The following is a 15,906-nucleotide window of genomic DNA, read 5'->3' as shown; positions in this document are numbered from 1 at the left end:
ACACAGGGAGTAGCAAAAGGAAGACATATCCATGACTTATTGCAGAGGAATCCCTAATCAGTAGGTACTTCTTTGCTGGTTCCAAGTAGTATTATGGGCTAAGTTACAAAACCCAGTATTAAAACTGTGGTTTTGGCACATGGTGTGTCTACCCCTGTCACATGAAATGCTCGTGATATGTTGCCCTGTTAGGACCCTCTTGATTTGATTATTTGAGGTTACCATGTTTGCATGAATACCCGCCAGTCCTTTCCTGGAAAAAATACATTTAAAAAGTTATTGCACTTTGTCAGCAAACCTAAACTTAAAGGGGCTTGTGTTATCCCTGTAATGCACTTTAACACTGAGTAGATTTTGGTCCTGATGCCGTTACAATGAGTATAAAAGGAGCCAAAACAATGAAATGAAAAGGTAAGTCACAAATGAAAAACATGCACGTGTTCCAGTAGTGTTAAACTAAATTGATGCACAGTCATAACAGGAGCTAGGGTAACTGACCAAAACTCACAGTACACCAGAGAAACTGGATACCAATATGAAAATGTATTTTATTTTTGATGACAATGGGAGGGTCGATCCTCCGCCCCATCGCTTCCTGCAGGTCAGCAGAACCATTTGCCTAATGGGAGTCTCTTCACCACAGCTTCCTCTTTAATGACGCCCTCACTGCAGTGCCCTCAATCTCACTCCTTCTATGTGTTTGTGTTTGTGTCAGTGTGGGATGGATTCTAAAGGTAGGGGTGGGCTGGAAGGAAAAGAAACATACTGTAAACAGCATCGTGGTAGTATACGTTTAGAAATGTGTCCACTGTGATTGAGCACAGTTATTGAATAGCAGTGCATTTCTAAAACTGTCCATTTTCTGACTTCATCTTAAGAAGGACAGAATGGCACCACTCTCATTTATTTACCACCCTCTCATATGCCAATCAGCGGTATCCACCCCTTCTATTAGTAGTCGCATCCGTCGCTCACATCTAAGGTGAGAAAAGTTTAACTTGAGACCAACCTACTTCACACCGTTAAGTTATTTAGCCCAATGTCTCTACAAGTCACTGAATTTCACTAACATGGCATGCTTCCTGGTCACTGCATTGCATCTAGTCTCTTCCTGTGACACAGACAGTGGTTAACATTTAACACTATGATTTGTAGTTTTTGTAGTATTGTAGTATTCTGAGCAGCTTGTTGAAAGAGGTAGAAAGGACTCTGTAAATGGATTTTTTGTGGTACAAAAGGACCAAAAACAAAGCGGTTCTGTTCATCAGAAAGTCTGTGAATAAGCTGTGAACATAGTTGGCAACGGTAGCATTAACTGAAGCGTGATGAGCACTGCTGTGACAGAGAGGGATGTCAGCAACTTAATCTATGATGATATGTAGTTTCAAACTTGAAAGAAAAAAGTATCCTGGAATTGAAAACTAAACACCTTTGCACTGAACAACTATTTGAATAGTTGAGACTTTGTATACTATCATGATTTGATGGAAAACTGTTTTTTTTCTGCGTTGCTTTCTTGTGGTTTTCAGTTGATCATGTTTCTGCTGGTTGTCTTGAAGACATACATGTGTTCCTCATCTAGAGGTCTTTATTTGTCCACAAGGGTCTTTGTAACTGATACCTGACTTGGGACTCAAGCTGGGCTGACTGTAGCTGTGCATTTGGTTCAGTTTGTCCACAATTGGAAGTGGTTACATAACCATTCAAACGTACTTCAGCAACAACTAGAAGGGATAAACATCTTTGTCTTATGTCTGCAAAGTTTAGCACTTCAGCCACAATTCCAAGCTGTGGAAGATTAGCCACTGCTAGCCAGCTAGCTGTGGACTGTCATCAGTGTGTTTCCCTACTTGTGATCAGGTTGCTGTTTTGGCAGTCGTCAGTGTCATCCAGCTTCCTGCATTGTGTTCAGACAGATATCAGTTATGTACAGTAGTCACTAACTGCTATTTGGTGAGAATATCAGTGAACTGGAACCAACACTGAAAGCGGTGCGCTAAACAGAAATGAGAGCATTGCAGACAGGAACGCCAGAGCAATCAGCTGAATGGCAACAAAATGCAGAGTGAGAATTCTCTGTGGGGTCTGTATGAGCACCTAACCAAAGATTTAAACTGTAAAAAAGTAATTAGAGCATTAGAGCAAATATATGCATCACTGGTTGAATAAATTGGATGAATGCAGTTTGAAAAACAAACTGGTATCAGAGCTTCCTTCAAAAACCACATGTGGCTTTAAACCTTGGAAGGGACGACCGAGTGATGAAAGTGAAGTATTTGGAAGGAGCAGGTGTGCAGTTTGCCAGCAGTGCTGAATGTGCCCAAGTAAATATGGGTTTTCTTAATGAGGCAACAGGAGGGTGCAAGTGCCACCAATACACACACACACACACACACACACACACACACACACACACACACACACACACACACACACACACACACACACACACACACACACAGTCTACAGGTGAATATCAGTGCTTTGCAGTGTTTGTGGCGTTTCCTGTGGTGGTTGTTAAGACGTGGTGCTAATACCAATGCGCAGCTGCTGGCCTGCACTTGGAGCTGATTACTGGAGCGAGTGGATGAAGCAGGACTGGACAGAGAGAGAATGAGAGGAAGATTCATACTGTCTCAGTAGCACAACATCAGTGCTCGTCTGTCTACATGCAGCTGATATGAGGAAGTGAGAGACTGTGTGTGTGCTTGCTGAATTTGCCCACTGGGAGGTTTCTGCGTATTGGACTGAATAATTGTATTCATTTAACTGAAACTCTTGAGCATAATTAAACAGCATATTTCACAAACTGGAGCAGAAATCATTTAAATACAGAATCAATATGGAAGTCCCACATTGTGCACATTTTGTAGATTGCATTTCTATGCTTTAACGTAAGATGTGTGAAAGCCTGATCATTAATCATTAGCCATTCCTCCAGTGTTCACAGCTGCACTCTTTCATTCTTCTTGCCTCTTCCCTCCTCCCCAAACTCACAGTTAAAATCTAAATTCAGCTCACACTGTAGGATGGATTCTGTATAGACTGCCAAACTTCCTAACGCCCACTCACACATATATTAACCTATTCTTTTTCCCCCTGGCTCTTTCTTTTACCTTTCTTTGCATTGTGTCCATCACTACACAGTGCTTTGCTGAAACACCTCCTGCAGCTTTTCCTGCCTCTTATTTTTCTGTCATCTGTCCATCTGTCAGTCCTTTCTTCCATGTGTTTGTCCAGCTCTGGGTCAGTGGGAGCGAAGGCTCGAGGGTTGGCATGGCAGCTAGGCACAAGTGCACAAGACTCCCTAGTAGGCCCCTAGGGTCCCTCACAGGAGGATAGGGAAACCTTTATTTACTGTAAATCCTTTTATTACACTCCTCCTTGTATTCCTTTTTAGGTCTCTTTGTTGCCCACTTTGATTCACTTTTACTAGTAAAATTCTGCTTATTTTACTTTATGTATTTGTCAGACCTCTATGAATTATACACAAGATTACTCTGGAGCCGGTTTCGTAGTGAAAAGTATTTGACAGTTAAGTTCAAGGGTAGTTTCAAGTGCTTGGACCACAATGCTGGCAGTAAGTCAGACTCATTCTCAGTGGGTGTTGGACTCCACCAGGCCTGCCCTTTGTCTCTGATTCTGTTCATAATTTTCATGGACAGAATTTCTAGGTGTAACCAAGTCACAGAAGGTTTACAGTTTAAGCAGTCTCAGGATTTTGTCTTTGCTTTTTGTGGATGATGTGGTTCTATTGGCTTTGTCAGGTAGTAGCCTCCAGCACCCCAAAGTGTGAGGCCATGATTCTTAGCTGGAAAACAATGGTTTGCCCACTTTGGGTCTGGGACAAGTTGCTGCCCCAAGTGAGGGGAGAGTGGAGCAGGAGATTGACAGACACAGTGAAGCTACATCTGCAGTGATCCGAATCCTGTCCTGTACTGGTCTGTTGTGGTGAAAAGAGAGCCAAGTGTGAAAGCAAAGCTGTTAATTTACTGGTCAGACTGTCTCCCTACCCACATCAAAGGTCACTGAAGGAATGAGATCACCGATACAAGCAGCACAAATCCTTCCAGCGGCTGTGGCTGGGCTCTCCTTTAGCAATAAGGTGATCAGCTCAGTCATTGGGGAAGGAGTCAGAGCAGAGCTGCTACTCTACGTCAGAAGGAACCAGTTGAGGTGGTTTGGGCACATGACAAGGATGCCTCCGGGGCATCTCCTGGGTGAGGTGTTCTAGACATGTCCTACTGCGAAGAAGCCCTGGGGCAGACCAGGACACGCTGGAGAGATTATATCTCATGGCTGGCTTGGGAACGGGGAAGGGCCCCCAGATGAGCTGGAAGAGGTGGCCAGGGAGAGAGGAGGTCTGGGCTTTCCTGGGCCCTGCATAATCTTAACTGTTATACTACTTTGAAGTCTGCCACCTGGGGCACATGAGTAGTTGGTGCATTGTAATGTCAATTCTACACAGACAAGTCATGTGTGACAGTCACTGATGGCCCCCATGACTAAAACTTTTACGCAAATCCACCAATAACTTTCTGAGTAATCCTGCTAACAAACAAACAAATACAGAAAAACTAAATTAATCACAAACTTCTTGGCAGAAGGAAGAAAGAATTGTAAGGCTGTGAATTTACAAAGAAATAAGCTTATCGGAGCACTGAATTCTCCTCTAGTCCACTCGAGGCTAGCACAGCACCCCTGAATTACTGACTGAATATCGTTAATTATGTGGCTTTGTGGTTAAAGCTGGGTATATACTTTGTGGTTGTGGGCTATCCCAGATGAAAGTTGACCAACATAAAAAAAATTGTGATATCTTGGCTCCAATTGCTCCAAAACAGTGGCCCTACCTCAAAGTTCAGAGGGGCACCCAAAGATACCAATGAATAAGAATGTTGGAGTTAGTTGATGTGTCCTTCAGCTGCCAAATAGGACAGAGCATAGAAACAGATTGCAACGGATTACACCACACAATTATGGTCTATGATTCAGTAGGTATTATGGTGAAGTCTGGATAGATCAAACTTAATTTTAAATCCAAATTTATTAGACTCGTGTCATACTGTGGATTAGTTGTAGCCACCTTGAGGTGTCAGACTTTGAATAGGAATAGCTTTACCTGGCACAGTTTGCACTGGGCCTCGTTTTCATCCTTTTGAAGGAGTTTCACACGTCTTTCAGAGTGCTGTAGTCCTCTTTGGTGCTGTATGTTTTACTTTTCTGGGACAGAAACTATCTGAGAGTGAATGTAACATTTCAAAGTTTAGATGCAAAATGAGAAGTTCTGCCAAATACTGTCACCTTTTGAAATTAAAGAGTCAGCCAGCCATTCAGAAACAGACAAAGGTGCTGCTGTGCTCAGTAGTGTTCTGTGAACATTAAAATCTCAAAGGGGTGCAGTGTTTCCCCACGCAGTTTTATACTCATTAGGTTGGAGAATCTTTCAACCAAATTCCTCCTTCTGTCCCACACGGTCTCACTGCGCACCCTTTCTTCTTTCAGTCTACTAACACAGTCCCTCCTTCAGATTAATTGCACAATGATTCTTTTAAATGTTCCTCTTCCTTCCTTCCTTTAGAAGTGTTCTGACACACTTGCACTCGCACACATTGAAAACAACAGGAAAAGGTGTATGTGTTGATCTGCCCTCTCTACCTGTTATTTTATGGATAAATGTTTTTAAAAGGAAGACTGACAAGATTTTTACTGCACTGCTTTGATACCCTCATTCTCCTTAGTTGTACCCCCCCCCCCCCCCCTTCCCAGTTGTCTTCATGCACACATACACTATGGTAGGTACACATGTACACACTATCAGAGAGGACATTAGCTGCAGTGAGTAGCGGTGAGCTGGACTCAAACGAAGAGGGCGTCTGGTAATTTGGGGTTGTCTGTTTGAATTAAAAGAAATTTGGTGTGTGTGTGTGTGTGTGTGTGTGTGTGTGTGTGTGTGTGTGTGTGTGTGTGTGTGTGTGTGTGTGTGTGTGTGTGTGTGTGTGTGTGTGTTCAGTTCTCCTCTCCTGTTTGTGTATATTTTAGACTCTTGCTCCCTCATTTGGGGTCCCCACTATGCTGGGTCTGGCTTGTGTGTAGTTGGCATTGAACCACACGCAATGCCACAAAAGAAGGCAAGCACACACACACACACCACCTCACTTTATTTGCTGTATTAAACTTGTCTGCAGTGCTGTGTTTGTCCACCTAAGATGAAGCCATAGGGAGGACTTACAGGATCCAAAGAAGGATCTGACTGACACTGGAAAGCTGACATCTTATGTGCCTTATATCCTCATAGTGTTGACTATAAAATCTTAGTGTCACTCATTTTTCTCTTCCTGTCTTTATGTAAAAGCAAAGTTGAATCATACAGCTTTGGCTGAACCACAAATTGTGACAATAAGTTTGCCCTTCTGCTTGTCACTCAGTCTGTAGGAGAATGTCAGCTTGCAGGCTTTCTGCATCAAGCACATTTTTCACTGAATTTAAAATATTTTCAACTCACATGGGCAAAAGTTAATCTGTATTGTTTTCACCCAGCCTGAATTTGCAGCTTCGCATGGACTTTGAATGTAATTGTGTGAGAAAACTCTACAATTACAGTAGTGCTGCAGACTCAGAACATGCTCTTGAGACATGCTGCTGACCACATAGGAAAACAAATGTGTTTATAGATGGCCATAAAGCTAGCAAACCATTCAGCATACAGTTCAGAGACAGCAAGTTAGGTTAGCTAGATTCAGCTGTCTTTTATGATTTGGGCTCTGACTCCCCCTAAACTTTGCATTTTTGTCAAGTTACCAGTACAGTAATAACTGCTGACTCACCACACCTCCCATACACTCCCTGTTGTTCAGTTCAGTTCAGTTTTTTTTTTTCTTTTGTTTCCCTACCCTTGGATCTTATAGCTCTAAGTGAGGGCAGATATATTTAATATGGTCATCTGGCTATGAGCCCAGACGTCTGTCTCATGTTCTGTTTGCAAAAGACGGCCAATAAGAAGAAAGTTGGTTTAAAAGGAGATGCCTGAAATGCCTGGTTGGGTTGTACCAAAGCTGTGTAGGAGGTTGTAAAGATCAACTGTGAATCATGCAAAGCTACTCTAAAAGGCTCTTAGAGTAAAAATACAGAGCTAGACATGAGCATAATTAGATCACTTTAGCCTGTAGAGCCAAATGCTTGTAAGTTGCCTGAGAGTTGAAGCAGATTCTCACAGATTTTCATCTTTCACAAAATGAGGCTTTGACTACATGATAACTGAGCCTACTTTAGTGGTTTCCATCTTATTGTTTTGTGCTGAAAAGCACCTACAAACACTTTAAATAGTTTATAACACCAGCTGGGAGCTGGTTAACTAACTGTGACCACCAAAGTTCACACTGTTTAATGTGGCGGATGCTGTCACTGCCGCAGAGGAAAAAAATCTTAATTTCTGAGGACAGTTCTGACTACACTGTACACAAATCTAAATGGAAACAGAGAAGATAAATGCTGATGAAACAGGGAAAGGTATGACAGCAGCAAACCTCAATGATTGGCTCTTCAAGTCAGTCAGGACTTCTTCACCTTCTGTTCTGTGTCCTCTTTACCTTGACTTGTTTCCCTTCTGTAGACTTTTCTTAGCGTATCAATAAAGCATGTCTTCCTGTCTTATCTCTCACCTGTCTTGCTTTTGTCCTTCTATTCCCGGAGTCATAAACAGTTTCAGGTATGTCCTGCATCATTAACAGCTGTTGTGTTAACACCACCCCAGGGAATTTGTGGTCCCCTGTCTACTGAAAAAATCTCTAATTTTAGAAATGCGTGGTTTTTAAAGTTTGTTTCAGATTTTAAATATTGGGTAGTCAACATTAAAATATATAAAAAAGATAGGGATAGTGTATTAATGTACCCTGTCCCTGCCAAATAAAGCACCTTGCCAGGGATCATCAATATTATCTGAAAACAGGTGAGGCACTTTCTTTTTCCTCAACCTTCCATGTGGAGATTTCTGTAAGATGCTACTGCATTAAAACAGTTCCCAGCTTCTTCCTCACCTCTATCTCCCATCTGTCTGTCTGTCTGTCCTGTTATCTTACCTATTTTGAGTGTCATTAAACAAGGTGACTTGACCCTGGAGACACAGTTATGGTTTCTGTCTAGCCAACCCTTCGTCACTTAATAATTGCAGGTTTGTAATGTAATCTTTGAACTGCATTGAAAACCATGTTAAATAGATGTTCTGGTGGGTTTCATGGTCTCGCAACAAATGACTGTTTTGAAAGGAGTTTGCTTTTCTGCTTCTTCCCTGCACCTAATACTGTTAATGTCAGTGCTGGCATTATTTGTCATGTGTGCCCTCTCTTTTGCCCTTGTGGGCAGGACAACCCGTTCATCTGGGATCAATTAACCCAGGCAGGCAGGCTCAGCCAAATGTCCGTTTCTGACTATGCTCAGCATAATGATAGGCTTTCAACCAATAATGTCTTTGTTCTGGATGGGTCTGTTTGTTTTCTTTCTTTGGTCAGATCCGAGTTTCACGGGGTGCATCTGAGTAGGCCTATTTCTGCCCTCTTGTTTTCGGGTCTTTTGAGTTTCCGTTGCGTTTGAAGTCTCCTTACTTAATTAAAACTTAGGGTTGGCGATCATGAATGTGGCTGAGAATGCCATGCAGAATGGCATCTTGGGTTGAACAGCGGTTGACATTTGATGTCAGAAACCCCAAATCGCTCCCCAAATGTTTCCCTTCCCTTTTTTTTTCCCTCCCACTGTTTGTGTTCATTCCTATCCTCCTCCCATATTGGACTTTAACATGGACCTGGTGAGGTATTTCCAGGCTTGTCAGTCTATTAATCCTTTCTACCAAGAAAAGTCTGCTATTAAGAAGTGGTTTTCAATTGGAACCAGATCCATGTTTTAGGACCACAGATTCATCAGGAAACTTTTTAAATGCTTTCAAAGCCATTTGATTCTGTTCATCTGGTCCTTTAAAAGAAAGTCCTGCTGTTCTGTGGTATGCTAGTGTTTCCCAGAGAATTGCATTCTGTTGACGGCGGTTGTGGGGTGCATGTGTGTGTGCATGATGGATGGTACATGCAGCCTTTCATAAATGAATTAAATTATACCATGTATTTAAAATTTTAACTTCCAAGTACGTTGTGACAAATGCATAATGAACAATAAACTCAGCTGTCTCTCCACTAAGTCTCTCATCCAGTGGGCAGACTCCATCTCCACTGTCTTGAGTGGGAGTTAACCAAAGTTGTTGTTCTGCTCTGCAGAGGTTACTGAGGTTGCAGATTCCTTCTTGCAGCAGATCTATAGAGCAGAACAAGCTTTCTATTCCATCTCCGTCCTCCAAGATGACAACGCTCATCCCACAGAGTGGGGTTTATTAGTGACTATCTCCAGAATATTGGACTGTGGAAGATGGAATGGCCTGCTTGCAATCCTGACCTTAACCCCAATGAACGCTTGTGGGATCAGCTTGGGTGTGCTGTTTCTGCCAGAGTGACCAACACAACCACATTGGCTGACTTTGAATAAATGCTGGTGGAAGAATGGGATCCCATCCCACAGCAGAGTGTGACCAAGCTGGTGACCAGCATGAGGAGGAGGTGCCAGGCTGTTGTGGTTGTGTATGGTTCTTCCACATGCTACTGAGGCCCCTACCAATATGTCTTGTTTATTCAGACTTCAATCAGCCAATCCAATAAACCACATAAAACAAGAGTCAGTAGTAGAATGAGCTGTTTGGCATTGGCAGAGAAGATATATTTTTCGTGGGCACAACCCATGTACTCAACTCTGCTGCTCAACCCACAAATGCATTTTCCTTACAAATCTGGCTCCAATTAAGGGAAATAAATAGACTTTGCAATGGTATAAGATTTACTGCCAAGAAGTATTGTTACAGCAAAGAAATCTTCCACCAAACATAAGTTTCCTTATATTTTGTGCTAAGTTTATGTACTGGGGTAATGGTGGAATGTGTTTCAGGCCATCTCAGAAGCAACTTGTCTGAAACCTGAGGCCTTAAGCAGACATTTTTTCCAGTAATATTGTTTCCAGTCTTGTTGATTTCTTTTTAAAGATGGTTTTGTAATGATATTAAGAAACAGTGTTTAGATCAGTCATGTTTTGCTGACACCCGATCTGTCACTATTGACATTGATATTATTTCATACTTGTGACTGAGGCTCCTGGAATTTCATTGACCCTAGTGACACAATTGCTGTTGCTTTACAAATGCCAGACAAGGTATGGGCAGAACTTGCACAAGATGTGCTTGGAGTGCTGGGAAAAAGCAGTAATCATCCTTTTCACAGCACAGTTGTAACAAGAGACGCAATGTGACCGGAGCCAACAACAAATGTACCTCAAAGCCAACATTTCTGTGAATTGAATGACCTGTATTTATGTCTTTGCTCTGCTGTTTTGATTGAACATTAGCTGCTATTTCAAATCTTGTACTGCTCTTCCCTTACCCTGCTCCAACCTGTCAACTACAGTATGTGGGATTTGTGGTTCACACAAGCGTAAACAAGAATGGTGTGTGTGTGTGTGACTGAGTTGATGTGCATGCTTTTGTCTGTTATCAAAACAATTTTTTTTGTCAAACAATAGGGGACGGTTTCCAAGAGCCTGCTTTCTGTGTCTGTTTTATCCTGACATGCACAGAAACTAATCATTCTGTATTGAATCTGGATATTCAGTTATTAAAACAAAACTAACACACAACATGATCATGTCAACCATAGAAGGGGATGTACCATAAATCTTTTTTTTTTTTTTTCCCCAAGGCCATGCCTGTTATTAATTCTAATTTAAAACTGCTGATAGTTGGTGGTTTTTTTTTTTTCTTTTAACCCTCAGCCTAAAAAGGCTGGCGGGGTATTGTCATCAATGCCTGGCAGCCAACTTTAAAATTTGTCAACCCTATAACACATTGATCTCAAGGTCAAAGGTCAGGTTTTCTGAAAATCTTATGACCTACCGATAATAATGCCGCCTAGGATTTTCAAATTGATACCATAAATGCAGCTATTAAAAAACTCTGACGAGAATGCTAATCACAGAAAGTGACGGTATCCCCAGTGGTTTATTCTCATTTTAGCATTTCTTATTCCTTGTTCTTACTTAGCCGTTTGGTTTTGAATTGATATGGTGAATAAAGTCATTGAGGCTCATATGCACCCCATTAAGATCTACTGAGCCGTGTAATTATGTGTTCTTGAACCTGTACTTCCACCTAAAGATTCTGCTGCCAGGAAGCTGGGGGGGAGCACTGGCAGCCAACAGTATTTTCTATTCTGTATTATATTTCAGACTCTCAATGCACATGCGCACATAGGGTCATAGGGAATTTTACACATTTCTGCAACTTTACTGTGTTTAGTTTTTGGACAGAGCACTTGAGATTTTTTGTTATGAATTTCACACAAACAAAGTTTGAGCATTCTAATCTAACTTGACCAAAAATCAGCATTGTCGTGCACCAGGAGGAACCCAGGACCCACTGCACCACAGCAGCTGAAACTGATTAACAACCCCCTCTACTGCTTAACTGACCGATCGATATCCCAGAAGTTTAATTGGTTTGGTGCTATACTCTGATTAAAAAGTGTTTCTTTCATTTTTGGAGCAGTGTGTATATATGAAGTGGGCCTAATTTGTACAGCAAGACAAATCAACATGTACTGTTAAAAAAATGTGATCAATTTAAAAAATGTAAATTAAAAAAAAAAGTATTGTAGGACCTCACATTTAAAGTAAATTCAGTGAAATCATGACACATATCATCAGATATTTCTCTGGGCACTCTTTTAGTCTTCAAGCACCCATTTGATCTGTTTTTATTACCTGTAACAGCAGCTGTTAATTGTGCAGTACTTTCCACAAATGTTTAATTTCATTAACTTTCATAACAGATGCAACTGAACTATTAAGTTAATGTATACCTCTAAACTGAAAGATATTCTTCACTGTTGGAGTAGCACATTGATGCTGGAGCCACTGTGCGGCTCCAGAGAGGTACTAATTTAGAGTCTGACTGTGTGGATGGATTGTCATGGAATTTTGTCCGTGATACTTGTGGTACTCACAGCATAAATTCTACTGACTATACGCCACATATACAGAGACTGTTTGTGTTTGTGACCTTTAGTGGTCCTCTGGCTGCCACTATCACCAGTCATATCTGTAAGGCCCCACTCACAATTGTTTTTTTTTCTGACTTGCTCCGTATGGTTAATTAATTTATTTTTTCCCCATCAAAAGTATTATAAAGATTTAGTCAATTTTTGTTTATTACGGTTTGCTCCATCTCACAATTTCATTGTTTGTTTGTTTGTTTTAAAGGGCTGCTACCCAGCTTCCTTAACACAGTTGCTTAAATAATCACTTGTGTAATTTAGGCCACATTAGTGTCAACTACAGTACCTAAACCACCACCACCAACAATAACCCCAGTTACACTTGTAACACCAGTAAGAGCACAGCTAATACTGCCACTACATCTATTTTACCTGCCAGTGAAAACAAAGCAAAACACTTTAATATGAGAATGCAGTGCAGTCCTGCAGGTACAGCTAAAAATATATATGGCACTCTATTGTTATTGTTGGTTCTACTGAACATGACCAAATATAGTCCGACACGCATTTTGGGACCTCTCACGACCAAGTGGGCTCTTACATGTATGAAAGTAGGTAGTGAAACACTTTAGGAATGAGGCTGCACTATGGTCCATTCCCTGTTTGCCCTTTACTGTGGATGAATGCTGTGCACCACAGGGTCTGGACTTTGAAGAGTAATGGCTGTAATGTAGGAAGCTTGAATACGATGCATGCAAAATTTTCTCTATTGGATCAGTTTTGCAGGACTGAACAGGTTTGACCTGGATTCTAAATGGCAAAAAATGATTCTGTTTGAATCAACTTATTTGCTGATGAAGACATTCAGGTTGATTAGATATTCTAATACCCAACTTTTGCACATCAGCAACTCTCATATGCTGCTAAAATCAGCCTTGATGGCCTTGCTTGACCTGTTGAGGCAGTTTTAAAAACTTTGCACCGTTGAGATTGGTGTCCAAGAGGAAATCATCAGTGCCCCTGTTCCTGTCCAACACCCAAGATCATTATGGGAGGGAGAGCTGGCATCTAGGTGGTGCACAAAACTTGACATTTCCTGTCTCGTGTACTACTGACTTGACTCCTTTTTTTTTTTTTTTTTTTTTTTCTTTTTCTTGTGCGTGTGCAATGCTGTTTTTGGAGTGAGTCCGTTTGAGATAGGGGGTTCCTGTGCTGAGGTCACAGATTGCAGATTGCAGTTATTGAGTTTATTGCTGAGGCATAAATTTATTACATAAACCAGTGAAGAAGGGGAGAAAAACAGGGAAGAAAACTAATAGAGATAAAAGGGAGCACACAGATAGGAGCCAGTATGGAAAATAAACACTGAGTCATAAGGAGTCATTTTATGAGACTGCAGGGTCAAGTTTGTTAAAAGTCTATCTTTTCTTCGTGAAATCAATCTTATAAGGTTAACTCAGGTTAAATTTACCCAGAGTTAATATCTGATCTTCTGTACGCCCATATACATCAACAGCAGCATGAATGGTACAGTGGCAGATTTTAAATGAATGACTTTTTTTTTTTTTTTCCTAAGAATGTAGCCTGGGATGCTGAGTGCAGAGTTCACTATCAAAACACCAGTTAATGTATCACAAGCATAGAGCAGAATATCAATGGAGTATGTCTCATGTTGTATTTACACAGAAAATATTATAGTGTTGTTTCCATACCATATCTTCACTGCAAGTGTAATAGCAACCAGAAGCACAATCTGTTTTCTCAATTTTTGGATTTTGAGCATTTCTAAGAGGCAGATGACCTACGCTTAACACTGTACCTGAACGCCTCCTTTGTTGACACAGACTTTCTTGTGTAGGCATGAAGTCAGAGACTTGGATATCCTGTCCAAGATTTTTCATGAGAGGAAAGCCCAGAAAACAATGATAAAGAAACAGGCTGTGTGTCATACTTCATATGGTGCAGTGCTAAAGTGAGCATAGCGTCAGTTTAGGCAGTGGATCAATGGATCAGCTAGCCTCACTGTCAGCCCACAGCAGCCGGTGGCTCAGCTGATTCCCTTCTTTGCACTAGTTGGCAAACCTCATGTTGCTGCTCTAACCTTCCCATATTTGCTGCATATCTGGCAACCCACTTTGCAACTCACCTGTGATCCAGCACCTCTTTTAATGCTGCATCAAAACTTGATCAGTGTCATGTAGTTCTGTGGGGGAGGGTGCGGAGGAGTCTTACTTCTGTTTCCCCTCTTTTGGCTTTTGATAAATGCACATGTGGTCCTGACTGAACTGGTCCCAGTTCATTTTTAGGGCATGTTTAATGTTTGCTCTTTGAAAGCTAAAAGCACAACCGTGTTTGTTTCCAGATGTATGGGCGCTACACCCAGGAGCTCGGGGTGTATGCCAAAGAGGAGGCCGCTCGGCTGAGGGAGAGTGGGCAGAGGCGATCGGTCACCGAGAGAAGCCGGACACTGGACCTGCTAGAGTACGACAAAGGACGCTGTGCCAAGTGTCGCAGTAAGTTTCAGACCATACGGCCAGCATGAAAATCGATGGACAAGCAGCTTGTGTCATGATTCGTGTTTCTGCAATTAGGGCCAATGATGAGATTGGCTTATTTCTGACCCTTTGCTGGATGTAATGAAAATTGTCTGGGTTTTTTTTTTTTGTTTGTTTTTTTTTAAAGTACAATGTTGGAGATTTTCTTGGCTTTAACTAAAATCTCTTACAGGGTGGTCACCAAAAATTCCTCTACAGAGGAAAGCCCTCATTATACTCCCCTCCAAAAGTATTGGAACAGTGAAGCCAATCCTTTTATTTTTGTTGTAGACTGTAAACATTTGGGTTTGACATCAAAAAATTATTTCCAGGTGTTTACATCTGGATCTGATACACAGTTCAGAAGATAGCACCTTTTGTCTGAACCCACCCATTTTTCTGTAAGCAAAAGTACTGGAACAGATGAAATAGATTAAAATGAATACGACTTAATATTTAGTTGCAGATTGTTTGCTTGAAATAACTGTATCAGTCATTTTCTGGTTTTTAAGTGGGCTGCAGCACTCTTGACTTTGGGAACCAATGCTCTATAGGGTTTAAGTCTGAAGATTGACTAGGCCAGTCTAAAACCTTTCACTTCCTGCCCCTGATGAATTTCTTTGTAGTTTGGCAGTGTGTTTTAGGTCATTATCTTGCTGCATAATGATTTCCAAATCAGTTTGGCTGCATCTTTCTTTAAATTGACAGTAAAACAAAATGTTTCTCTAGACTTCTGAGTTTATCCTATTGCTGCCATCATGCGTGGTATCAATGAAGATTAATGAACCTGTCCCAGAAGAAGCGATGTAAGCCCAAGCCATGACATGACATGACCTCCACTGTTTCACAGATGAGTTAGTATGTCTGGGATCATGAGCAGATCCTTTCTTTCTCCAGACTTCAGCCTTTTCTTCACTTTGGTAAAGCTTAATCTTTGTCTCATCAGTCTATAAAACTTTGTCCCAGAATTTCTGAGGCTTGTCTCTGTACTTCTTGGCAAATTCCAGCCTGGCCTTCTGATTCTTCTTGCTGATTAGTGGTTTGCATCTTCTGGTGAAGCCTCTGTAGATTCAAGATTCAAGATTCAATGTTTTATTATCATATGCACAGTAAAGAAACATTGTTTCCCTGTACAATGAAATTCTTACTCTGCTGCCCACACTGGATGTCAGAACACCAAGAAAATAGATAAAAATAAACATGCAATAAAAAAAAAAAATAATAAAAATAAATAAATAAGTCTCTCTGAAAATTAACAAATTATGTACATTGTGCATATGTGCTATATTTAAATAGTC

General features: G+C 41.1%; 1 protein-coding gene across 1 annotated transcript in view; it reads left to right on the top strand.

The window, feature by feature from the left end:
- clcn2b (chloride channel, voltage-sensitive 2b) overlaps window positions 1-15,906 on the top strand; it is a 197,950-nt gene that overhangs the window by 41,149 nt on the left and 140,895 nt on the right. The window contains exon 2 of the mRNA XM_030744507.1: window positions 14,437-14,587. Within this exon, the coding sequence (XP_030600367.1) occupies window positions 14,437-14,587 (151 nt within the window). The remainder of the gene's footprint in view (window positions 1-14,436; window positions 14,588-15,906) is intronic.

Source organism: Archocentrus centrarchus, chromosome 13, assembly GCF_007364275.1.
Source record: "Archocentrus centrarchus isolate MPI-CPG fArcCen1 chromosome 13, fArcCen1, whole genome shotgun sequence".
NCBI lineage: Eukaryota > Metazoa > Chordata > Actinopteri > Cichliformes > Cichlidae > Archocentrus > Archocentrus centrarchus.
The sequence above is the reverse complement of the archived record's forward strand: the minus strand, read 5'-3'. Positions and strand labels throughout refer to the sequence as shown.